This window comes from Prorops nasuta, unplaced genomic scaffold, assembly GCF_024137725.1.
Source record: "Prorops nasuta isolate Cenicafe-Biocafe unplaced genomic scaffold, Cenicafe_Pnas_1.2 PNAS00027, whole genome shotgun sequence".
NCBI lineage: Eukaryota > Metazoa > Arthropoda > Insecta > Hymenoptera > Bethylidae > Prorops > Prorops nasuta.
In genome coordinates this window covers 1489965-1515408 of record NW_027116824.1, presented here as the reverse complement: position 1 = coordinate 1515408, position 25444 = coordinate 1489965, and the positions used below count along the sequence as shown (strand labels likewise).

Below are 25444 nucleotides of genomic sequence, written 5' to 3'. Positions count from 1 at the left end.
AAAATTTGTTTACTTTGAATGTAGGTAACAATAAAATCATAGTGTTGATAAATTGTGTATATATTTATTATTTATTGGATAAAACAAATATTAATATAACTATGAATAACAAAGACATAGACTCTTACAAATTTAAACAAGTTTATCTATGATATGATAAACATGCAGTAACAAATAGTTAAAAGGCTGTACTTTTTGGCTGTTACATGTATAAATCTAGTTTGTTTGCGTTGTAAAGTAATGATAATTGATAAATCTATATCCTTGCGTAAGTTGAGCTCCTTCATTTACAAAATGACAACCAAAAAGCAATAAATTGCGTGGCTGTACTTTAATAGCAAATCTCATAAACATTGCTGAGTATATACATAATGCTGAAAATAAAGTTACTTTAGTATCTTTCATAAATGATCAAACAAAAACCTAAAGAATGTTGCTTTGAAATTTCAGAGCTAAGAAAGATAAACTTGAATCTTTTCATATAGCCCAAATAATTAATACTCTTTACATGCAGTACATTATAAAACTAACCTAAAGTCATTTTCCCACTAATATATTTTGGATCTCGTTGAATGTCATAAAGAGCAGCTATAGGAATTCCCCAATTGGCAACAGGACCCCAAAAATGAGTACTATAAGAAAAAGGTATAATTGAATATAGTAATAACAAAGTCAAAACAAATAAGTGATTTGTAAATAAACACGATTCCACTGACCTCATAAAATAATCTCGCGTTTCCTTACTTCTAAGTTTGCTTAGTACACGATTCATCTTGAAAGAGAAGAAATTGGGATCTAACTAAATTTTACGATAAAATCTTATGATTTTAAAGAATATGCTAATAGTGGACTAGAAAGTTCTAGCCTGGTTACGTTACGCAGATTATTACATACACAAACGATTCACATATATACACAGGAGTGAGTGGAACGATGTTATGTATCTATAGCTTTTTTCGAAAGTGAATAAATAATTATATGATCTTATTAAAAAGTCACAAGTCCATAAGTAGCATTGCTACGACATAATTTAGATTTTCAAATAAGTTTTTATATTTTTATTTATCGTCTTTTATTAAATAAAATAAAATATTTAATATTGACTTGTGTATGTTATTTAATTTACACATATTAAACAATAAATTTATTTTAGATTTCTAATTAAAAATCTGTAATATATTATTTATTAAATGTACTTTGGCCTTTCATTAAAATTGTTCGCTGCCCTATATAATTTAGTCTAATCGCTAACGCGCCCTAAAATTTGATGAAAAACTTGCGAGCCTAATATTATAAACACATAAAATTGAATAACAATTAAAAATTATAATTAGCACTAAATCTGTAACCTGTAAAAGAAATTTGGATTGGTATGATAAGCATAAAAATTCTGAGATCATGTAAGCATTAAACATAATTTTAATTTAAAACACGCGCCTAAAATATATACAATGTTTTATATATAATATATATTTATATATTATATATTATACGACCTTAAAAAATTAACTTATCATTTCTTACCGTCAAAATATAATTACAAGGCAAAGAGAGAAATTACAAAATGTACAAGTATAGCTCAAAATCACATTCTTAATCTGCAGGCACAATGAACAGATCTAGATTGTGTTTTAATAGACATAACATATAAATCAATGTATAAACTGAATTCATTATTCGTTTACAGCAATATAATGTTGTATTAACTGAGCTGGACTTAATTTGATACTTATATATAAAATGATGTATTATTATTAGGTGTTTAATAATATTGTTAGGTGCACACTTTGTGTGCAAAACATAAATAATGTATTGTTGCTGTAGCAAAGAATACTATAATGATCGCTCATTATATTCGGACTTATCAAAAGCAAATAGGACGAAGTACATACAGTACATGCAGTACTTTTATAACATATAACACACATGAACAAATGATATAAATACATTATGGTTGCATTTTCATGGACATTGTCTTGGAAAATTATAGCATAGACTAATACTGCTATCACCGTTTAACACATTTAATGTTGTATCTGCCATGGTAATAACATTGCTTTATTTAGAGTACTTTTACAAATCTTGTGCTATGCAGTTTATGTAATATAATACATGCAAAAACAAGATGTACTTTAAAGAAACTTGAACTATTTGTACAAAGTAAGAGTGACAGATTAATAGCCATGAAAGAATTAGTTTTATGTTTAAAATAATAACAAACCCCTTTGGTATCCCTTTTTGTGAAGCGTGATGTAAGGGAAATGTCCCTTAATAATTTGAATCCCTTTTAACATAAATAAATAAAAGTTAAATGTGCAAAATCCCTATTTTTTTCTTTATATGACTATACAAACGTATTTTTTTTATCCTAGGACTTACAGAAATGTTTATAGGTAGGTAATGCACCCATTGTCAATTTTGTCATTTTTCCGAAAAATACTCAATTGTAACTACTTTTGTTAAGTCAGGAACTACCCCTTAATACCTAATACTCCTTGCATATACAAGGTTCGTTACTTAAAACGCTCCTAAGTACGCACGTGATGCTTCTCTCTCTCTTTTACACACACACACACACACATGCACTGTATAACTAAAATTATTAAAGATATTACACTTTTGCATAAAGCTTCTTTGAATGCAAATAGTAAGAGATTTCCAAAAATTCCAATGTAAAAATTTAATACCTTACAGACACGGAGATGTAAATCTTCTTACACCTATATTGTGAGACGTTTTAAGTGGCGGACCCTGTATATTTTTATTTATGTTTTCACAAGATATATCAAAAATATTCATTTTACCCATAAAATCATTATGATATGCGATTAATGTATGCTAGAAGTTTCCACGAAAATTTAAAATCGAGCTTTTTCGAGTAACATTGCAAGTGGTAAATAAACGAATTTTAAATTTAATGTTATATGCAAAAAGAAATATGCATTGAAATGACGAAAAAAATTATTACCGTTTAAAGATAAATATTCTATTTTTTGTTTACACATTGAAACTGGTAGTACGAGTTATTTGTTTAGTCTTTACTTTGTACATAGTACATACATTGATAATTAAATAATATGGTAGGACATACAATGTTCCACTTTCAAAGAAATAATTGGTATTGATTAAATTTTTATATTCTTCGCATACTTAAAAAATTCTTTTTAAATATTTAATTTTTGAATATTTTATCATTCATCTCCTGAAAATGAAACTTTAAATACTGTGAATAGTTCACTTAGTAATTTTTCATATGAAAATATGAGTTATAGATAAATTACAAAATTTTCTCTACCATTATCTAGTATGTAGCGATTTAAAAGGTTCAGTTTTAGATAAAACTCATTATTGATATTTTAGGAAGACTGGGTAAAAGGATTTTTATAAAAATATTCTTAATCTAAAAATTGCATGTTACCCGATTTTCACTACTACTACTATCACTACTACTACAGGGTATAGAGATGTTCTTATTGTTGCTTTTACTTCTTTGTTGAAAACGTAAAATTTCATATTTTGGAACATGTATGCTTTCAATGTATTATAAGAATAATAATTCATATAGAAATAGATTTATCAGTTCTATTGTTGAGCTTATTGCTTTATAATTATGAATGGCAACATAACTATGAAATACAAAAAAAAACAATACTAAAAACAATCTAGTACTGAGTGTTTAATAAATATATATAGTATGTATATATATATATATATATATATATATATATATATATATATATCTGAAATTACAATTCCTTTGAAACTTTTCAAGTTAATATTGCTAACTGAGAAGTTACGAAGTATTTCACATAGTCTTTCTATAGTAGTTTCATCCATTTTTGTAATTTAGTCAATCATTAGAGGTGCATTCATGCATATATATTCTAAGGATAAATTCATAATGCTACTTATCTTAAAGGGGTATTATATTTTAAACTTTTAAAAGCTGCATAATACGCAATGAACACATTACATTCGTTCAGAATACTATACAGTGTAATTATTATTTATAATAATATCCGTCGTAGCGTTTGATATAAAAGAAATGTTAAATAAGACCGATATATTTAAAAGCCATATTATTCTAATTATCTGCAATATCACAGTATACTTGCTGAATCATGCTAAATACGTACTTCCTGATATGAAAGCCAATTGAAACCAATGAAAGTGGCAAGCAAAAAATAAAAATGCTACTCCACAATAGCTTAGCCACCAATCATTCTGATTTTTCTTCCTTTCATAGTTTAGGATCATCACATTTGTAGTTACTCTCAAATTGGTATATCTCTTAACTTTCTCATACTAATATGGTCTATAATAGTTTTTGATCGGATAATGTATAAAAGATTATATGTATAACAAAAACACAAACATACACCGTATATAGAGTACCAATTTTAATTGATTATAATTGATAATTCATTTTAGTTCGGCATTTGCGATTCAAAAATTCTAAAGAATATTATACTTTCTGAAATAATTTAAGTGTCAAAAAAAAAAAAGAAAAGAAGGGACATAAGTTTCTTCTATATGTAAAATAGGTCTCATTTAAATAACATTATAAAATAGTCACTTTGATCTTGAGACCGTAATATTGTACTTTTTTTGCATAAATCATTAATCATATTTTACTAATGTAGTTACAATATGTGCACTTGGATAAAAGGCACAAGTGAAGCATATACAAATTTCAATGGTACAAAAACTTGTGTTGCTTTACCAATATCTTTGATAACTTTCTTCTATTTTTGGCGTAACGTCAATAGCTGATACTGCAGCAATAAGTGCGGCGCTTTCATAGAACATGCATAGTCGAGTAAGTGTCAGAGATAACAAGCAGTGAAACCCGTAGCGAATAAATCAATTTACTTAAATTAATTTACTTTCATCAAATAACTTCTCTTTTTAAGTTAATTAATTTATTTAAATTAATGCATTTAAGTGAATTTCTTATTTGTTATCTGGTAAAAGAAATTAATTAATTTAAATTAATTCACTTCGTTTTCATAGCTCGTTACTGTACATTTTTATTCCAATCAAGTGCAAGGCCGATCGTCTAATCGGGTAAAGCTAGTATATCTAGTCTAATGTCATACATAAACTGGACCTTGATTGTCATTATCATCCAAGCTGATACGACTAGGATATGCAGGGCCGCCACCATCATCAAAAAAACGCCTGAAGGTGAATTCGAAAAATCCATGAAACGGTTTCCCGTTATCTAACAATTCGTCGGATTTATTTGAATCCGAAGATTCCGAATTTCGGAGTTTTTCAGGGTCTACAGGATCAAAGTTGCTCGTGTCAGTTGGATACTGTATGCGAGGTATATGAGGAGCAACTTGTCTTCTGAGACCCTTCCCAAAATCAATACTCGCAAAAAACGGATGACTTTTTACTTCATTCGCATTTTTGCCTAATCGTCGGTCAGCACCGACACAAAGTTTAAGGATTAAATCCATACCTTCTGGCGATAGGTTTGCCTCTTTTGGGATGTTCAGAGTCGTCTCCCAGTTTATTACCTGTAACATAATATCGTAGTAAAATGATTCATTAAATGTAATTAAATCATTGATAATTTCTACAAGGCTCAGTAGGCAACCTTAAACTGTGTTTCAGCTGGCGTATTGGCAAGAAATGGTGGAGAACCAACAAGCATCTCATAGAGAATGACTCCTACGCTCCACCAATCGCAAAGCTGCGTGTATCCCGTACGCTGCAGTACTTCCGGTGCAATGTAGTTTGGTGTACCGACTAGCGAATGTGCTAAGCATCTCTGGTGCTCTCTGTGCCTCCTGCGCTCCAGCGGCTTAAGCTGGATACATCTGCATTCATTATTCCAATCATCAGATGGATCCATTGAATCCTGCTTACCATGACCTGAAACAATGTTTATCTTATTATTTTGTCACTTATAGTAAATACTTGTTGTTGTCAATATAGGTTAAGGTATTTGTAAAAATTATTATCATTAACCTGATATCAATGAATATTACTATCGATTGTTAAGAAAACATCATACCATTTTGCTGGTAATACTTGGAGTTATGGGTCCACCGAAATCCAGTACACAATCCAAAATCTGTTAACTTGATATGTCCATCGCGATCAATTAAAATATTATCAGGTTTAATGTCTCTATGAATAAATCCCATTTTATGTACACTCTCCACAGCACACGTAAGTTCGGCAATGTAAAATCTTGCCAAAGGCTCTTTAAATATCCCAAACTTGATAAGCAAGGACATTAAATCTCCACCAGGTATGTAGTCCATGACGAAGTATAAATTGTCCTTATCTTGAAAGGAATAATAGAGTTTAACTACCCATTCGTTATCAGCCTCGGCCAAAATATCTCTCTCAGCTTTAACATGAGCTACTTGATTCCGATTGAGAACATCCGCCTTCCTCAAAGTTTTCATCGCATAAAACTGATTGGTGTCGAGTTTTCTAACAAGAGTAACTTCACCAAAGGCACCTACTCCAATGGGCTTAATCTTTGTGAACATTGACTTATCCATTTTTGCCCGTTTCAGTCGAATATAATTTGACTCTTTTTGCGACAACATCTTTCTCATTTGACATTGAGCTTCACTGCTTAGACCAATTTTTGCCATTTCGGTTTCCAATTGTAGTCTCCTGTACAAGCGCTGTTTATGAGACTTCAAAACGTTTTCTATGTGCTGCTCCATGAAAAATTTGAAAGCTTGTGGTGAATAATTGCGAACCTTGCAGTCCCTTCGTTCCTCTTCTTTCTCCTTACTCATATGTTTTCGTTCGGGTATAGGGGATTGGTGCTTAATCTTATACTGCGAAGGAGTGTTTCCTTTACTACTGCCATCGGGTAACGACGAATGATTATTGCTATTTCTAGTTATGGAGGATGACGCTATAGGAGGTAATGAAGGAGTTTCTTGATTATCAGCCGGAGAAAACTTCCTTTGTAAAGGAGGATGATGTGTAACTGGTGACGAACGAGGGGCTGCTCCACTCTCCACTGTGGAAATGCAGCCAGAGTCTTCTGTAGGGGTTCCATAAGGAGGTGGAGGCAATGGATGGTGCATTCCACGCTGAGCAGCCAAAGCTTGCATCGTTGTGGCGTAACTAGGTGGTTCCGTGGTTGGCACACCGATGGAAACACCCATATTCATAGAATTGGTTGGTGCTGGACTTGCGCTGTTTACAGGAGGGTAGGCAGGAGGTGGTTGTTGTTGCTGCTGTTGCTTTTGTTGTATAGACGATGCGTAGGAAGGCGGCGGAGGCGGAGTGTTGCTACTGGGGCCGATTGGCTGAGGAGAAGTTGGTGCTATTGCTGTCTGCAGGACTGGTTTCTGCACTTGTGTACTTTTCACCGATTGCATAATAATTGGCGGTTGAGTTTTGGCTTGTCGAGCTCCCCAAGCTTGAAGTGGTGTCGGCCTAGCCATAGAAGTTTGCGTGCTAGGAGACACTGTTGAAACTGTAATGGGACTCGGAGAGCCGGCAGAAGTTGGCCCGGAATAAATACCAGAGGAAGGACTCTTACGGTAGTCCTGCTGTGATTGTGTTGGACTCTGTCTATTCTGCATAGACGCACTATAAGAAGGTGGCTGTACCGGCCCGGATGATGAGGAAGGCACGATAGGATACGGAGGAGGAGGTTCCTGGCTACTGGAATTGCTACTATTCGTCTGGTAAATGCTCAATGCTTGCATCTGTTGCGACAATTGTTGTTGAACCTGGGGTCCATTCTGAACTATCATGGGCTGTCGACTATTAGAACTTGAATTGTTTACTGCAACAGGACTGGTCCCTCTCTGAGGAGGGTTTACCGAGCCCGAGGTTGATCCTGAACTTCCAGGAGCTGAAGGAGGTGGCCTCGTGGGAACTACAGGGGCTGGTGACATTCTTTTGAGCATTTGCTGCATGTTTGTCGGTACACTCGGTTGATTGTAAGGCACATGAGGTGGTGGCGGAGGTGGAGGTGTAGAACTGCATCTTGGTGGTGGTGGAGGTGGAGGCTCCCGCTCAACAAAATTACTTGGAGAATATTGTCGACTTAGTTGAGGATGTGGACTCAATTCCGCCAAACGTGGACTGTCAGATCGAGAACTTCCTGCTCCACTATCCAATGCTGGACTTCCTCTCTGCAAACTCAGCTCTCTTTCCAAGCTCGGCTTTCTTATAAGTTTCGTATTTAATTTTCCTAGCCCATTTAGAGATTCACTCTGAGTTTGCTTCAAAACTTCAATCGCGGCATCTACGCGCCATCCTGCAAGTTTCAGAGCGCGTAGGCCGATTTCCTTAAAAGCAAAAAAAGGGTTAATTAATTCTTTTTCCTTGTTTGAAAGACTAATATGTTTGCAAGAGGATTTTTCTGTTATACTACAATTTATTTCAATAAACTGTTATTTTACCTCCGAGTATCCCATGGCAAGAAGTTGAGTTAAAGCTTGTCTCTGATCAGATTTGTCAGCAGAGCCAGATGCACCAGACAGACCACTTAATCCAGAAGCTGAGCTTATACCACTTGTTGTGGATAATGTTGATATTGTACTTGCTGCACTAGAGCCTACTTCACCTGCGCTTCCACTGTTAGCGAATGGTAGCAATGAATTACGGATCTCAGCCAATGCTTTCTGATGGTACCCAGAGCCACGGGTGCTCGATTTGCTAACCACAGGTGGATTCATAGTGGCCCATGCTAGGTCCCTTAGGACCTAGCTTCAATCTGGCTGTGACATATATATTTGTCTGAAATATATCATTATAATTAATTTTCATTCTTTAAAAATGAAGTAATTATTTTTAGCATTTAGTTAGGTATATGTAAGCGCTTGTATTAAATCATGGAAATATGAATTACTCATTAGTTTCTGAAACAAATTCTTAGAATTTCTTGTTATTTTTAGAAATGAAAAGAGATGCAAGATTAAGATTTAACACAATAAAAATTCATACGGGATAAGCGTGATGCTAACAGGTTGCAAGACAGATGGTAATCATTGCGGTAGCAACCTTATGTAATGTTTTTTTTAGCAACATTCAATCCATATACATGACTTTTGTAATATCAAAGGCACTATTTTAAGGACACTTTATGAAGTGCTTGACTACACCTTTTCATGGATGCTGCAACTTTTCAATAAATTTAGTGTAATATGTATAGCTCGTTAAGCTTCTTTGAAACACTATTGAAGAGATCTTGAATTTTTGAAAGCAACAATTCCTTCTACAATTATTCCACACATAATTGATGGATGACTAAATAGGTATAGTGGACTGAGATTAATTTGTAAAACCTCAGAAAGTGTTATCCATTCGTACACACGAGAGAATTTCTCGTAAATCTAACCTATTTCATAGATTTACTGTTTGTAAAATTCATCAGATTTTGGATAACCAAAGCAATCCATTTAGTTACTTGTTTCGGACGAAACAATATTTTTATAATGCAATAATTCTTTCTATAAATTCCTGTAATCCGATTGTGATACGATTTTGATTATCGAGCATATTCCATCCTCACGTCTGCTTTGGACGCATAGGAAGATATTGAGGTATTTGTAGATCGTTCGAACCACTATTTTTTGACAAACTTAATAGTTTCGTGTGTGGACCACAATGTTAATTACGCGAGCGACAACAAAGAGAGATACAGGCGTAAATTACTAAAGTAACTGGCAGCCATTTTGAAGTGCCACATTCCTACACTGACTTGACACTCTTTTTCGTAATTTACGGTGTGCATGAAATTTATGTATAGGAAAATTAATCATTTTCCCATCAATAATGGTGTACGGATATACATATGTGCTTTTTATACGCCTAGTTGAATCTGTAAAACATTTCTTTTAATCCCTCTTTTAATTTGAGCGTTAACAATTGTGGATTTGCAGTGCATTTCTCCCATCTCCCCTACCTGCCCCTACCCGAGTATCCAACCCCCGTCCCTTCCCTTCCAGACTTCAATATGTATTTGTGTGTATCACCGTATCGGTATTTGGATATGTATAATGTAGTAACTACAAACTACCCAGGACATACAGATGGGATGTCAACAATCTGCTACATCTGCCCTGCAATACGAATATACCTTATATATATGTCCTAAAAAGTAGCCTCTTTTCTTTAAATTCTAGGAAAATATCAATGATTCTTTTTTAAATTTATGTCTATCATAATTGAATACCTTTTTGTTCTTTATTATCACATTTAAATTTTAAATAACTTTGGTACGTTAGAAATTCAACGAATTTGAAAAATTGCACAATATATTTTACAGAGAATTATAAAATCCAAAATGTACCAATTTTTTAAAGTGATTAGGAGCAATGTTGTATAAACAATCAGCTGTTTCATCGTGAAAGATCTTTAAATGGACGGCAAGATTTTTAAAATTAAGGTTCGTTCATAATGTTTACGTATCACTTGAGGATAGTATGAAACGAGTACAAATTTTTTGAGAATATAAAAACAATTGACAAAATATTTTGTATTTTTTAAACCGAATTAATGCTGATGGAGATCGAAGGTGTATCGCGCGGTGTGAGCGGTCCACTGTCCAGGATTATCGGGCCGCCTCGCTCCGGTGCGCAGGCGCGCTCTCCGTCTCTTTTCATCACTTCCCACTTTGGCACAATGCCGCCAGATGGCTGCCTCGTGTAGCGTTCTCACTGGAGAAAAGTTGCCCGTACAGTGTACAGTGTGTACACTATACATACGTTAGTATACGTACTATATTTGACATTCGAGATAAACATTGAGAGCGACAGTTGATCTTTCGCTGGTTATATGAACGTAGTTCGAAAAACAGTACATTCGAGTAAACTTAATTTCCTGTGCATCATATATAATAAAAATCGGACATTTCCACATCCCTACAGTAATATCTCTGATATGTAACATTTTACTGTTATATATTAAAGATGTTTCAGGGATGTGCAAATGTCCGCTTTTTCTTATATATGCTGTACGAATTACCATGTCTAGTGCGGATTTTAAATAAAGCTAGGAAAAGGCTCTTTATTCAAAAGTTAGATGACATAACAGAGTTGGATGAAAACGAAATTAGCGAGATATTGTGCGAAAGCCCTAAATGTACTATTGAGTTCAAGAACGATATGAATGCTGTGTCTTCCTCAGCCATGGATGCGAGTAACACGACCAATTTAGTCACTGAAATGGAATGGACCAACTATCAAAATACAGTATATAGTTCCGATGAAAACTTATCTGACTGTATAATGATAGACGACGGTACGGTATTTGAAATCACTTAAATAACAATTTTGTTATAAATCCTGTTTGTTTGTATTTATATATTAATAAGTATGTTATTTAAATTTTTGAAGTTTCAAAGAATCTCGGTTTATTGCTGATGGATGAAAGAAAAAAAGAAGGGGAGGTTGAGTCAACGATTGACTCTAAGAAAAGAGGGGGACAAAATCGGCTTTCCGATAATTGCGGCTATCAGAAGCTATCGAAGGTATACAGCACTGCTTCAAATCAAAATAAAAACAAGCAATGCAGCGACGATTATAGTGATTTTAAGGAGACAACTAATTTTCAGGAAGAGCAAGACTTATCCAGAATTGTAGCCGTATTGGTATTAGAAACATATTCAGCCTCGCTATCGAACATAACTCCGTTGATATACCCGGTTTTGGAAGAAACAAAGAAAGCACTTTCAGATAAAATTAAAATAGAGAGGAGCGTTTCTTACATGGAAGTTTATGAAAATTTGTCTCTCCATTTCAAGCAAAATAATGCAGTAGAAAGAACGGGTGACTGTAGTAGGAGCAAACATAGTAACAGTGAAATAGTGAAAAATGTTTCTAATGCTATTATGTACGGTTTTAAACATTTGTCAAACAAATCTTTGAATGTAACATTTATGTCTGAGAAAACGGGGGGAAAAGTACAATCGTCCGGTAATTGCGGTGATAAAAGGCATTTAAAGGTATGTAACGCTAACTTAAATCTCAAGTAGAACTAAAAAATGTGGCGTGGAACAATGGTAATTTTTATAAGACAATTGATATTCAGGAACAGCAGAAATGCTTATCAAGCATTGTAGTGGTGATGGTGGTAGAAGTTAATTTAATTTCGACAAGGAATATAATGGAATCGATATATTCGGGTTTGAGAAAAATAACGAACGCATTCTCGGATAAAGTTAAAATTGAGAAAAGCACTACTGTCGTGGAGGTTTATAAGTGTCCATCTCTCCATGCCTCCGAAATCGATTCGGCAGGATCGTCTTTCCACAACACGAGCAAATCTATATTAAAACATGAGAGATTTAGAACTATTTCTCAAACTATTTTGCACGCTTTAACATATTTACCAGGCAAGTATTTGAACGTAACATTTATATTTTAATGACACTACAGTTTTTGTTATTTATTTATAAATAAAATATAGGTATTTCAAAACCCCGAACAATCCAGTTTTCTGTGAAAAGCAATCGCATTTTTTCGGACTCAAGCTCGAATCAAGATTATTTAACAGACTCAAAGAGCTTGAGTTTTTCATGCAGCTCTGACTTTTCAACGGATTGTTCAAGCATGACTCAAGATAATTTAACAAACTCAACGAGCCATCTTCTTAGAAGCAGAAATTGTATTTTTTTGAATTCAAGCTTAATTCAGGACAGTAAAGCAAATTCAGCTGATACGGAGTCAACAGTCGCTGGAGGAACAGATTATATAAAAAGTATCGAAACGTTAAGTCCAATTAAGAAATATGCGTGTCAGATGCCTAAGGTTACTGCAAGAGCGCCAATTTCCCGATGGAGGGATCAACACTCTCCCCCTCACACAAAGTCTTACAACAGCACGTGCTGTTTTAGTACAGGTGTTATAAGTTCGTAATAGGAAACTTCGATGTCATTAAGAGAAGCACAGCGCCTAGAATTCGAGATCGGACGGCTATTTCCTAAATTAGGAGTAAAGATATCACTTGAACTATAAGATAGTCGTGAATCAAGATCTAACATAAAAAAAGAAATGATACAGAAATGAAGTTCTATTGTAAAATGTATGGGGGCGTAGCCTAGGATCACAGAAAGAGTACTAACTTCCCGATAGGGAGATAAATCTTTTGCCTGCAGGTGGAAAAGTTAAATGAAATATTGAAGCTTTGAATTATTAAAATCAGTTTAAAGGTTTCTGTATTCTTATGCTATTTATTTATAATTTTTTTTATACTCTTAAGTTTTTATTATATTTTATTCTATTGCATTAATAAGAGCTTATTAATTTATATGGTTGACAAACTTTTAATTTGTTTGCAATGTAGGAGATCAATATCGTTTTTACAAAAAGTCCACGATTTTTTTTTCATTCTAATGTATACAACAAATTTTAATAAATTATTCTTTTTAAGTGGTTTTAAATAAAACTTTCTGTATATTATTTTAAATATACAAAATTAAGCGGAAACTTTACTGTAGCGATAATGAAGCTTGAAACATAAGACTATTCTATTTTTTATTTTAAAATCTTTACATCAAATCTGAGATCTACAGTTTTGGTTAACCCTGCAATCACAGTCCTTTTGGAATTTTTGGGATCAAATTATTATACAATTTTAATTCTAATCGCAAAAAACCGTTATTTTGTACATTAACAAAAAATGATGGAAATAGGATTAGATTTAATCAAATATTATTCATTCAATTGATATATTTATGCCACATTGAATTTCTATGCTTTTTACATTGCATAGTAACATGTAAATTAATTTTCACAGACATTTATTATTATCATCAGGTTGCATTAAGCTTTGGGCACAAATGTGAGTACTACTGTACTCTTTGGTGAAATTGGAACTTCATTTGCAGGCAGCTTAGTCCTGCAATAATATAATATTTGTTAAACTAAATTAAATAAAATACAAATAATTATTTTAATGTAAAATTTATAAAGTAAATAGTAACCTCATGATATTGTTCCCTTGAATGTAATTAGGGCTGTACGCGAATACATTGACCTCATCAGCGACTTGTGATAATACTGATAAATCAATTATTTTACTGTTCCTCCCAGTGTTGTAAGCAACTATATATCCTGGGTTTCCACTCTTTAGCCTAAACAATTAATTTTTTATGAGTTCAGTTATTAAAGAAAAATAAATATAAACCTTTTTTTTTACTAGCGTGAGAATGATTACTATATTAGTAAAAACTGAAAAAGTTATGTATTAGTGAACTTACCAATTTCTGAATTTAATAGAAGGAAGCGTGCAACAAGTTAAATTAATTGGATTATTAGTTTAAAGAGAATTCATAGAGCATAATAGAATATACAAGATTATCTGTTGAATATAGTAAAAGCTATTCAATATGTACTCAATGATTTTTTGATGGGCCAAGTTATATTTCTCATTGGATTAATATAAACTTTGAAGAATAATATTTTTCAACTAATAAGGTATTAATCCCCGTTAATGCAACACGAACAATAATAGTCTGTTAGTTACTAAAATAAAACCACCAAAAATCTATTTTTTGCAATTTTAGTTAATCAATAGCTTTTAAACACTTTACCTTGTGTAGACAAATACAGAGCCATTCACAGTCTTCAGTGTAGTTTCTCCATAAAGGAATGTTAAGCCACTCCTTGCTTTGGAAAGGAGTGTAAAAGCTTCTTTGGCTGATGTTGTGTCATTCAATTTAAGAATTGGTGTTCCTGGTAATAATAATGTCATGAGAGTTAAACTATCTGCAACATCTGTTGGCACACGTTTCCTCAAAGGACGCTCCTTTCCATTCAACTAAAAATATCGATTAAATACAATATTTTGACAATATCATACAATGTAATGTAGATAGAAGAATCTTTTTATTCACGTACATCCCAAGTAGGCCAAGAGGAAATATTCAACCACTCGCCGATATTCTTCTGCAATACAGTTGCATTAATATTGATATCTGCATTTGCTAAAAATTGCGAGCTTTGCGGAAGATGAATTATTTTTTTCTCATTAAAAACAGCTAAAATGTCAGCTCCAATATTGTCTTGCCAAGCAAATAGTCTATATAAAAAAATAAAATTTTTACTAAAATTCTTTCAAATTTATGTTTGTATCTTTAATATTAAATAAAATAAACATTACCCTGTGCCTTCTGTCTCGTTTTGAACAACTTCAAACCATTTCTGTAACACAGCGACGTTTTCTGGACGGTCACGTGTATAAACGTGAACCAATGAATTATAATCACTGTCACCTATTGTAGGTAAACTACTCACTGATTCAGAGCGCAGGGCAGGATCTTCTGTTAAGAATGGAATATTTGCTAATCTAAAGCCAGAGATTCCAAGTTTCAACCAATGTTTTAACACATCAGAAAATTCAGCAACTACTACAGTATTATTATAATTTAAGTCAGGCTGGGTTTTGTTAAATGCATGATAATAGTATTGGCCCCTTTCTTCATTCCATTCCCAAGCAGACTCATTGTTCTTGCTTAACCAGTTATTCGGAGGATTCTTCTGACCATTTTCATCAATTCTAGCATCTGCCCAAACATAATAATCTGTATAGGGATCTTTTCGTTGAACAGATAGCTTAAACCATGGGTGAGTGACAGACGAGTGATTAGGATCCAGGTCTAAAATAATGTGCTGATCTCGTTCTTTTGCAGCTTTAACAAGTTCTTTTAAGTTTTCAATGCTGCCCAGTGATACTTTGACTTCTTGAAAATCTTCGTAATGACCTTCAAAAATATTAAATCATAAATAAATATTTTGTTTATTAAAATAAGCAAAACAAAGCAGAAATCGACTGAGATATAATCTACCTGATGAAGAATCTTTTATAATAGATGTCAAGGAAATAGCTTTAATATTTTTTTCTTGCAAATCATCCAGTAGTGTAATGAAACCTTTCAAATCTTTAGTGGGCGAATCTTTGGCATCTAACTGAATAATAGGGCTCTCCTCCCACCATTTCTTAGGCTGTGGTGCCGAGCATTTCGGCGCCATTACAATTATAGCAATAGCTCCAGCCAGCATCAGCAACCAGATCATCCAAAATCCCACAAATAACACCCATCTAAGCTTTATCCAGAATGGATCATTGGCAAATTTCATCAACTCTTCTTTTCCCATCCCAGAGAATGTTTGCTTGATAGTCTCAATATCGATTTTTGCGTCACCATTTTCCGAGATAAATTTGACCTAAAATTTTAATCGATATTTTCTTTATTTTTTTTTGTCACGTGCATTTTTATGTGCCGATATAAAATCTTGTTAAAAACAACACAAACAAAAAAATGAAAAAATACAGTACATGATAAAGATTTATGGTAAAACGTACAGAAATATTAAGAACAAAAAGCCAGATACAAATTTGTAGCTATTCAGTGCAGGACGTACATCGAGGGGTTATTGCATCATTGTAAGTTTAAAATGGGCGTGTGTTCCAGTATTAAAAATGAATAAGAGCTTAGAAAAGCAATTATCAATTTTCAACAAAAGATTCATTAGATAAATTATAGCACGATATAAACTAGAAATATTTATTCTGGTAGGAATAAAATGGCTGTATGCTGGACAGATAAGGAAAATTACCTCGGTGGCGTCCTTAATCGATATTTTAGCTTCATCTTTGAGCATTTTCTCAGCTGCTCCATCGTCGATTTCATTTTCACCATTTTGCTTACCCATGATCTCTTTTTCTGGGCCGTTGGCCTCTTTGATCGGTTGTTTGCTAGTCGCGTTAATTGGTTTTTCCTGCTTCTCCTGCCAATTAATGTCGGCGTCCGGCAAAGTTTTGTATGTGGCCACTACTGCAGGGGCAGGGACTACTGTACCTACCGTACTCCCGTTCACTTCACCGTTATCGCACCTCCCACTATCCATCTTCAAAATTCCCAAGGTTACGGAGGTTCTCTATATTAGTCTTGCGCGTAAGCAAGCAAAATGGCTTCAGTTGAACCGACTGAGCGCGAAAACTTGAATTGAATCACGATGTTTTTATACGCTCAACTGAAGGGAATACAGCGATTGAAACTATCTGAATTAACGCAACTGGTCCAACCTCTTTTTGGTCCGTGCCTGCAGCACTCCTGCACCGCTTGCAAGTAACTAAAGTGACTGCTCTGCTTCTCTTCCACTCGTCTACTGCCATACATTCGACCACCACATTTTACTCACTACTGTTCACTCTTCACTGTTCTCAATGTTCTCCTCCTGCCCCATACTCATACAATAAAACGAGCTACCACTACTACCGCTACCACGTAGTATTTCAGCTAATTGTCTTTCACCCCTCCTGTTTCGTGTGTCTCGTCCCCATCCAACACATAAAAGGTTTCTCCCTCTCTCCTCCCCTTTTTACACTCCACACAGTCTGTCTTCCATGAGAATTCTTAGCATCAGCAGCGATAAAACGTGACGAAATTCAGGGGCGAACCCTCCAAGTAGCGTCCACAAGTCCCGCCTTTTAGTTTCCTACTTAAATCAAATGAAACTTTTAAATACACATCATCGCACACGCGCGTTGTTCAATTGATTGTAAATAATTTTTAAATAAACCTACGCACCCCGGGAGTCTAGCTATTTCTGTCGAGTCACCGACAAACCGTAGCGTGTAGTAGACTAAAGGAGAGATCTCTCGTTAAAAAAACTGTGTGAACAATTGTCACGCTTAGCTGGACTGAAGTATCGTTAAATCAATATATTAATTCCAAGGTTATTTATTAATAAGAGAAATTGGAAAACCTTTGACGTCACCAAGTCCAAAATTAATATCACACAAGGCAAGACGAAGAACGGGGTGAAGAATTCAAGTGAAAACAGGGGAAACTCTGAATTAAAGCATTTCCTACGTGCATCAAATTTGTACGTTGATCGAGGCGTTACGCGAGACAGTGAAAATTTATTCAAAGAAAGATGAAAGAGAAAAAGATCGAGTTGGAACGCGCACTGTTATGTTAAAAGAAACGAGTGAATTGAAGTGGAGTGCAAATTAAAAATGAACTTGAGATACAGTCAGCACTTTTTTGACGAGGATAATTTGAAAACAAATGTATAGAAATACAGTATATCGTACCGGTATAGTTGACAAGCACTCGTTTGACTTTAGCCCGGGGGCCCTTAACTGTATAGAAGACGAAACTGATATGAAATATGCGATGACGAATCGGTCTGTTTTATTGACAAAAACAGACGAATCAGAACGCTTCACTGATTGTCTGATTAATGGTGCGTAAGTCACGGATTATATTGACACATTCCAAAAGTAGATATACTTAAATGTGGATTATTAATAAGCTCACAAATTACTATATAAATACTACTTATACAATCAGGTCTGTAATCATTCTCAACGAAATTACCATCACTATTATCAACGACCAGTTATGCTCTATTTCAATCATTCGATATTTTTACTAAATTAATATGATTAATAACTCGACTGATTCGTTGCATTAAAAAAACCGTTTTGACGCAAACAGCTTGATAATTATAATGAGCATAGTGAATAAACTGCTGTTCTCAGTAAACCGTCGAACGCAAAAAGGAAAAACATTGAAGATTTTCAAAGGAAACCAAAAAGAATCAACCATATGTATTGTTAGAATGAAAACAAAGTCAAAACATAATACAGAGATGAAATCTTGCTGATCGAGTAGATCGATTGGAAATGTTCAGACGACAAAAAGCAGCTCTCGTTGTAGAACAGTTGTAACGTGATTACAGCACAAAGCGGATTGTTAATCGGACTGAAGTGAAAGCTTTGTCACGTGTACGGTGTAAATCACTTGATAAAGAAAGGCATAACGAGAAGAATTAGAGGCGTATCAGGAAATGACAATTTTTGCTACTGACTACCAAAACTTTATTCGAAATTATAAATCATTTTTTATACAGAGTGATTTAAAACCGTCGTATCTAGAATTTTGATATCCCGTTTTTTCCAATCGGGACTATAATATCACATATACATGTAGTCTATATGTATATAATAGTGAGTATCAGTATTATTAATATATAATTCTTAGCACATAATATAAAAAAATTCTGCTGTTCGTTGAAGATTTACATTCGGCAGGAGGCGACATATTCGAAGGGAAACAACAAAATTCTGCTTTTTTCTATTTAAGTCAGACATTCTTCGTTCGTTGTTAATGCTGTGTCCAATGAAATTCTTTAATCGTATAGTAAATGTACGTATGCATTCGGTAGAAGCAGTATAAGTGGTACGACGAATGTTACGGATCTACAGTGCTGAAGTAGCGTTTCTGCGCGAGAAACTCGTCGTGTATGTTTACCAATACAAACTTTTCAAAGTATATATATGTATATATATGTATACATATATGAGACCAACACAAGCTATTGAAATTCCTTTTGACTCAAAGAATTTTATACTGTCTCACGTATAATCTACCAACGAATAACTGCCATGTTGTGAAAAATTGCAGTTGTGATGAACGAGCTTATAAAAAATAAGTGTAAGGTGACAAAATATTTCTGCTCTACTAACGAGTCAAACACATATCGGACGTCATGGTAAATTAAAAAAATAAAAATCATCTTTATCTCTTGGAACTTCTACTGTACAATCATAGTATATGTATATATATATATGGAAATTAAATAGTAATATATTTTCTAATAATTTGTTACAGCAAACAATTTGGAAATGAAAGAAAAGCAGTAGTTTAAAGAAAAATTCTGAAGGAGGACAAGGAGTGGAGGGGATAAAATTTTATTACCATTTAATTTGTGGAGGATAAGAAGAAAAGTAACTACGAAATACGAAATTTTTAAGCTGTTTGTTGTGCTTCTAAAAACCCCAACCTCTGAGAAACCATGTTTATGAATGCGTATTGGTAGATACACACGAGCGCACACATATGCATTATAGTATATAAGTATATACCGATACGGAAGAACACAAGCAGCAGGTACACAACGCACACGCTGCACTGTCGTCTATTATTATTTATAAACTGAATACCGTCGGTTAGGCACAGTTAACATTTCTTTGTCACATTTTTTGTTGCGAACGTCGAAAGAAATGTTGACATATTTACTGCAGCAATGACAATATTATTTCTTATATATTATAGGGGTGACAGTTTATCGTTTATTGGCAAAATATATATGTCGCACAAACTCTCTCGGGGCGAGAAAGCTCATTGTTTACTTACACCCGGCCTGGTATGGACTATAGGGAAAAACAACGGCGCTCTTAAACTTAATCCTTTTTGTCATGTGTGACCGACACATTATAAATGTATACTATATGTATATGTACATAGTATAATACGTATACTATTAATTACTCGCAACAATCTATTCGGACAGATTAATTTAACAACGAGGAAGAGGAGGGAACGTGGAAACAACGCGTATAACGCACTTATATCTCGTCTAGTTTTCTTTCTTTTATTAATAACATTAGGCAACAACGTAACATTATCAATTCGCACGCACACGGGACAAACCAAACGACGAAAAACTGTCGAGTATTTGGTTTCCGATGTTAACCGACCTCTTCTGGGAAACAAGACTTCTCTGTTATTTACGTTCCTTGTATAACATTGAGTATTCGATAGTTTTTCGTCCAGGATTTAATTTATTCCGGGCAGGAATAATTTTCTATAATATTTCTACTATAGTATAGTATAGCAATTAGCATTAAGTAGTTCTTTTTTTACCATATCATCCGCGATACAAATCCCTCAAGTGCAATGTTTTTCTTTCGTAGGTATTTTATTCTTCATGGCTTCGTCACGCGGAAAAATCGCTAGAAAACTACAATCTTCGAATATCTTGGAGAGTTTTGCTCACCGCTGGCTGAGAGCACGTTACCATATATTAAGGCCGTTTTATAATGAAATTACCATCGAGTAAAGTTGAAATAGCTTTTTCGTCCAATCAGAGTTTTTAAAATTAGACATTACGTTGAAATAAAAATGCGTTATTGTGATTGGCTTAAGAGCAGGTTAAGCTTGTTCGTGTTTTCTTCGATTTTTCTCGGTTTATCAAAAAAATGATAATCTACGTTTGCGTCAACTTAAAAGTTTTTCGTAAAGGTGCGGGTAAACAGCGCGTGAATTCACGCGCGGCTCGTTTGTTCCACGCGTGTGACGTGTGTTTTCACAGGTTAGGCAGCGCTTCTCAAACTGCAAGGGGGAACTTGTTCGTGTCTCTCCTTGGGGGTTGCCAGAGCTTCGTAGGGGACACTCTAAATAAACAAACAACATCGTTCTCATTGAAGTTAAATTCTAAGAATTGCGGTATAAGAAATTTCAACATGCTTAGGTCTAAAAAGTAAGCGTTGGAAAAATAACAATTTTATAGAAACACTGTATCGAATCGAGCTGTTCGTAACGAGTTTTACCAATTAATATTAGACGAGCATATTACTTTACTGCGAAAATCCCTATTTACACTTTTCATTACCCTCTTCTGCTCTTTGTATTTGACTAAAACCGCATTCGCAATCATTCGTGGACTCGTAACTCTTTCATTCCCTCCCCCCTTCTCCCTACTTAACGGAAATGTCATGAGCAAACGTAAACACTGCACTCGCGATCGCTGTGGAATTACTGAGAAGTTTGCAATTTTACTGGTAGCGCGGAACAACAACTCTTAAAATAATAATCCAGAAAATCTTGTTTTTCTCTCGTGTGTATCAGTCTCTCCGGCGCGGTCGCTGTTCTTATTGTTACGTTGTTTCGATCGACCTGGCGCATTGCTCTTTTCCCAGGAATGAAATTTTTCTCGCAACAGAAGAAAACAATATTTATTTACATTCCCAAGAGTCTTCTTGAAAATCCTTCGAGTACCTATTGGAGATGATACACAACCTATATATGTACAATGTAAAACTTGTTGGATATAAATAAACATAACTTCTTTCTTTTCTTCTTTTTTATATACGCGGGAAAAGACAAAATAAATAGCGCGCGCAGTCGTATTTGCGAGCGGAATCATATATCGATTGAAGATTTCACAGCTAACCTATTCGACTTCCGGAAGTAGTAAATATTCTTTCTTGGAACTTTTCAAAAGAGAGAATCACATGAGAAAGCTGGCAATAAAATTGTAAAACGTTGCAGGAATGATTTTCACGTTTGTTATCGTCGAAAGGTGAATCCCTCAATGGTGGATGGACAAAAACTATACGGTCGATTGGACCAATTTATCGCGATCACGGTAAGATTCAAGGGTGGATGAGGAAAAACGTGAGGATTTCCGTGTGGCTGTGAGTAAATCTTTTAGTTGGATACGCTTGTGAAAACGAGGATGACCCTTCAAGATCTTTCCTCGTTTTCAAACGGAAGGTGGGAAGTTATGGACAATTGGAATGTGATACTGAGAGAGACGACGAAAGCCTGGGGTGAAGGTTTAGGGGGAGAGAAAAATGTGCTAGCTTGACGAAGGAGGGGGGGGGGGGGGGGGGAAGGCTGCCTGTTACAGAGCAACCCTAGGTTTTCGCTCATATATATCAAAGTTTAAGGAGCGATTAGAATCGAGTTTAGTCTTAAAACGCGTTAGTTCGCTATATCTAAAGATATTTCTTAAAATCTAGAAATACAGTAATGACGAGAGTATAAGAGAGATAAGATAGAGTGAGATAGCTAGTATAGTATATATGTATATTTGTATTTTGATAGAATATAGATATTTCTATATAATAGTGTACGTATCGGTTAAATACGTATAAAACATTGATAGGTATTGTACATGAATATAGTATAAACGGAGAGAGAGAGAGAGAGAGAGAGAGAGAGAGAGAGAGAGAGAGAGAGAGAGAGAAGGAGGGGATGAAAACAGAGCGATGATTAGATAGAAAAAGAGAGATGGAGGGTAGGGGGGGGAGGGGGAGATGCGTAAAAATCTAGTGGAATTTGAAGAAATTTCCGAGTCCCGTGATTACGTGATAAAATATACTATATTGCACGAATGATCTAAAAAAAATGTACTTTCTCTAGATATGCCAAAAGATCTCTCTCGCGTACAAAAAATCCATCGTCAGCCCTGTCTACACATTTCTCACTTACAATAAGTTTGATTTTTCTCTTACATAGTGGAACAAAATATTAAAAACGAGTATCCAGTACCCTAATCGCTTATTTGTTGAACTATATTTGATTTCCTTTTTTCTCTCGTTGAACAACGTAGCTTTAACGAATAATCGTCGATCGTTGAGCCGATGACGTCATCGGGACTCGCGATTAGGGATTATCCGCGAGATCCCAATCTTTTAGCAATTCGAGCATTGCTTTTGATATTGTAATCTTTTGACTGAAAATCTTGCTTGCCTCATCGCGCCGATGTTTTTCACGCAAATGGCAGAATCTGCTGATCTAAGCTTGCCGGAATATCCGTTTTGAAGAGAACGCGTTTATTTTGTACGATTTCTTTGAAATAAACGTATATCTCTGAATTAATTTGCATTCTTTTCTTCGAATTCTTCTATTTTTGTTTACATTCGGGACTTTTGCTTTCTTGCAAATGTACGCGTACTATTGAGAGAAGCGTGTGAATACAGAGAGATATATATAATAGAGATGGATGGGTTTCTTGTTGTGTTTGTTTTTTGCTAGTCTTTCGTATTCTGCATAGGGCTTAGCAGTAGCAATGGTAATGTTCGTAAACATACAGAGTGGTATTTATGGGTACGCATAGCAGAGTGGAGGAAAGTCGTTGGTTAGACTGGAACAGCTTGGGACTGGAGTTTACACCTGGATGAACAGTGAAGGTTAAAAGTGTCGCGTTGATGGGAGAGAATTTTGGTAAGCTAGCACGAGGATGCATCGCCCATTCGCTCTACACCTACCGCGCTACTACATCCCCACCAAACGATTACAGTAAGATTTCTTTGAAGAGATAAAAGTTGCTTCGGACGACCCGCGCATCGAATACTGATTACTTGAAAAATTGGTTCCTTGCGATTTTGCCCGATGGAAATGGTTTCGAAGAAATTTTCACGAAATTTTCACGAAATTCATCCGAAGAATTGCTTCGTTAAAGTTTCCTGGGCCGAGTTACTCTCCGAGAAACTGCTCCTGATCAATCGAGTCCCGAAAATCAGTTTTAACGATTCAATTAGGTCCTACGGGAAAAATTGCTTCGATTCGATCAAGTAATACCGTTATTTTATTAGCGAGTTTCACCGACCTCTTCTCGCAAGAAGAAGGCTCGCTTGCCCGGGAAACCGGAAGTTACCGACGGGCTGGCCATTCAAGGAAATTCGTTTTATTAGATTTCCCGGAAAATGGGTATTGATCGATTAATAAATTGGAGTGGTGCAGGAGAAAACTTTGCACTAATCGATTAACTGAATTTCTTTTATGGGGATTTTCAGTCCAGCTTTTGAGGAGCGGAAGTCTCGTCGGGGACGCCGAAGCTTGGTCCAAATAGTTTAGTATTAGTTTTAGCACGATAAGTTGGTCTGATTTTCGAAAAATCGTCTGTCTAAATAGAACGATGCTTCTCGTCAAGGTTCTCCTTGAGTCTCGCTATGTAAATCGAACATTTGATATTTTAAAGGGTCCACTGTGAGAGGATTGATAAAGACCATTAGACCAAGATAACTTGGACTTGTGGAGGGTAGAAATACAATTTTTCCTATTCGCAACCATCGCCTTCGCAATTAAGTTTTTCTTCTCACAAATCCAAAGTATCTGCGATAGCCAATTAAATTCACGTGCTTGGAGTTTTTAGAAAATCCAATGAAATTTTTTTCAATTATAATATAATGGTCGCTATACTGCTTTTCTCTGAAAACTGTAAAACCTGCTGAAATATAAAAAAATATGCGAGCTACTGCTGTTATTATAGATGCTAATCGATATATTGATAATGGGAACTTATAAAAATTGGTCGATCTATTTTAATTCTTCTTTACAATTACAGTATATACCGCTAGAAATGAAGAACCAAGATGGCGTAATAATAAGTATAATAATTGTTAAATATCACAATCGCTGTTTGGCAAACGCTTATTCGCGTCTTTTCATTTGATATCTGTTTCTTCTTCTTCTTGTTACTACTAGTGACTTCCAAATGGAGGATACAAGATTGCACGTAAAAAATCTTTTTTATATCGATTCCTCTATGGGGAATCCTAATATTTTGCATCGTTACTGACAAATTGTTTATACGTGGTATTATAAATCCGCGTACTTTCGATTCTTTCAGTTTATTTCTAAAACTGTATGGTTATTATTCTCATTTCTACTACTTTGTCGCTAAATTAATCCACTAATATAAGACACATCGTTATAAATTTTCGCAATCCCTATTCGGATACTTTCAAAATTTCGATTGTGCGAATTTCAATGTAGAGCTTAATTCCGTCAGGCTACCGTTTGCTGTCGACGATTTTCACGGGAAATCTCGTAGTCGTTGCTGAATTCTGTTTCTCGCTTTTTAATCCGGGATAAACAATGAAGGTAGGTACGAGACATTACAATTACATTACGCGTAAC

At 34.7% G+C, this 25444-nt stretch overlaps 4 protein-coding genes across 8 annotated transcripts; 1 reads left to right on the top strand and 3 right to left on the bottom strand.

Annotated features, from left to right (window-relative positions):
* Positions 1–48: 48 nt before the first annotated feature.
* Mpc1 (mitochondrial pyruvate carrier) lies at positions 49–903 on the bottom strand. The gene is made up of 3 exons (XM_066741899.1): positions 717–903; positions 532–632; positions 49–374 (listed from the first exon to the last, which is right to left on the bottom strand). The coding sequence occupies exons 1-3, from the start codon at positions 770–772 to the stop codon at positions 217–219; spliced, it is 315 nt and encodes a 104-aa protein (XP_066597996.1). The 5' UTR covers positions 773–903; the 3' UTR covers positions 49–216.
* Positions 904–1100: 197 nt separating this feature from the next.
* On the bottom strand, positions 1101–9876 carry wts (serine/threonine-protein kinase warts). 4 transcript variants are annotated; one of them, XM_066741894.1, is made up of 5 exons: positions 8944–9876; positions 8400–8736; positions 6026–8285; positions 5606–5883; positions 1101–5525 (listed from the first exon to the last, which is right to left on the bottom strand). In XM_066741894.1, exons 2-5 carry the CDS (start codon positions 8673–8675, stop codon positions 5094–5096), a joined length of 3246 nt encoding a protein of 1081 aa, XP_066597991.1. In that variant the 5' UTR covers positions 8676–8736; positions 8944–9876; the 3' UTR covers positions 1101–5093. The 4 variants fall into 4 exon arrangements, with proteins under 4 accessions (XP_066597991.1, XP_066597992.1, XP_066597993.1 ...); XM_066741895.1 differs by having other exon boundaries at positions 8964–9876; XM_066741896.1 differs by having other exon boundaries at positions 9102–9876.
* A 915-nt stretch (positions 9877–10791) lies between these two features.
* LOC136782630 (serine-rich adhesin for platelets-like) lies at positions 10792–13756 on the top strand. Of its 2 annotated transcripts, XM_066742184.1 has the most exons (6): positions 10797–10867; positions 10975–11241; positions 11337–11470; positions 11555–11944; positions 12031–12334; positions 12409–13756. In XM_066742184.1, coding segments are annotated over exons 1-6 (1545 nt in total). In that variant the 5' UTR covers positions 10797–10866; the 3' UTR covers positions 12858–13756. The 2 variants fall into 2 exon arrangements, with proteins under 2 accessions (XP_066598280.1, XP_066598281.1); XM_066742183.1 differs by having other exon boundaries at positions 10792–11241.
* A 7-nt stretch (positions 13757–13763) lies between these two features.
* Positions 13764–16850, bottom strand: CD98hc (CD98 heavy chain). The gene is made up of 7 exons (XM_066742268.1): positions 16560–16850; positions 15788–16166; positions 15103–15703; positions 14841–15021; positions 14534–14760; positions 13925–14074; positions 13764–13839 (listed from the first exon to the last, which is right to left on the bottom strand). The coding sequence occupies exons 1-7, from the start codon at positions 16848–16850 to the stop codon at positions 13764–13766; spliced, it is 1905 nt and encodes a 634-aa protein (XP_066598365.1).
* Between the last annotated feature and the right edge of the window lie 8594 nt (positions 16851–25444).

Excerpts from the sequence above, each read along its gene's own strand:
- Mpc1 (XM_066741899.1), bottom strand. The coding sequence starts at position 772 with ATGAATCGTGTACTAAGCAAACTTAGAAGTAAGGAAACGCGAGATTAT. Across the intron at positions 633-716 it reads ACGCGAGATTATTTTATGAG|TACTCATTTTTGGGGTCCTG; the intron begins GTCAGTGGAATC and ends TTTTTCTTATAG. Across the intron at positions 375-531 it reads TAGTGGGAAAATGACTTTAG|CATTATGTATATACTCAGCA; the intron begins GTTAGTTTTATA and ends CTTTATTTTCAG.
- CD98hc (XM_066742268.1), bottom strand. The coding sequence starts at position 16,850 with ATGGATAGTGGGAGGTGCGATAACGGTGAAGTGAACGGGAGTACGGTA. Across the intron at positions 14,761-14,840 it reads CCTCTTGGCCTACTTGGGAT|TTGAATGGAAAGGAGCGTCC; the intron begins GTACGTGAATAA and ends CGATATTTTTAG. Across the intron at positions 13,840-13,924 it reads CAAGGGAACAATATCATGAG|GACTAAGCTGCCTGCAAATG; the intron begins GTTACTATTTAC and ends ATATTATTGCAG.
- LOC136782630 (XM_066742183.1), top strand. The coding sequence starts at position 10,911 with ATGTTTCAGGGATGTGCAAATGTCCGCTTTTTCTTATATATGCTGTAC. Across the intron at positions 11,242-11,336 it reads CTGTATAATGATAGACGACG|TTTCAAAGAATCTCGGTTTA; the intron begins GTACGGTATTTG and ends AAATTTTTGAAG. Across the intron at positions 11,471-11,554 it reads GCTATCAGAAGCTATCGAAG|GAAGAGCAAGACTTATCCAG; the intron begins GTATACAGCACT and ends ACTAATTTTCAG.
- wts (XM_066741894.1), bottom strand. The coding sequence starts at position 8,675 with ATGAATCCACCTGTGGTTAGCAAATCGAGCACCCGTGGCTCTGGGTAC. Across the intron at positions 8,286-8,399 it reads TTGCCATGGGATACTCGGAG|GAAATCGGCCTACGCGCTCT; the intron begins GTAAAATAACAG and ends TTTGCTTTTAAG. Across the intron at positions 5,884-6,025 it reads CAAGTATTACCAGCAAAATG|GTCATGGTAAGCAGGATTCA; the intron begins GTATGATGTTTT and ends ACATTGTTTCAG.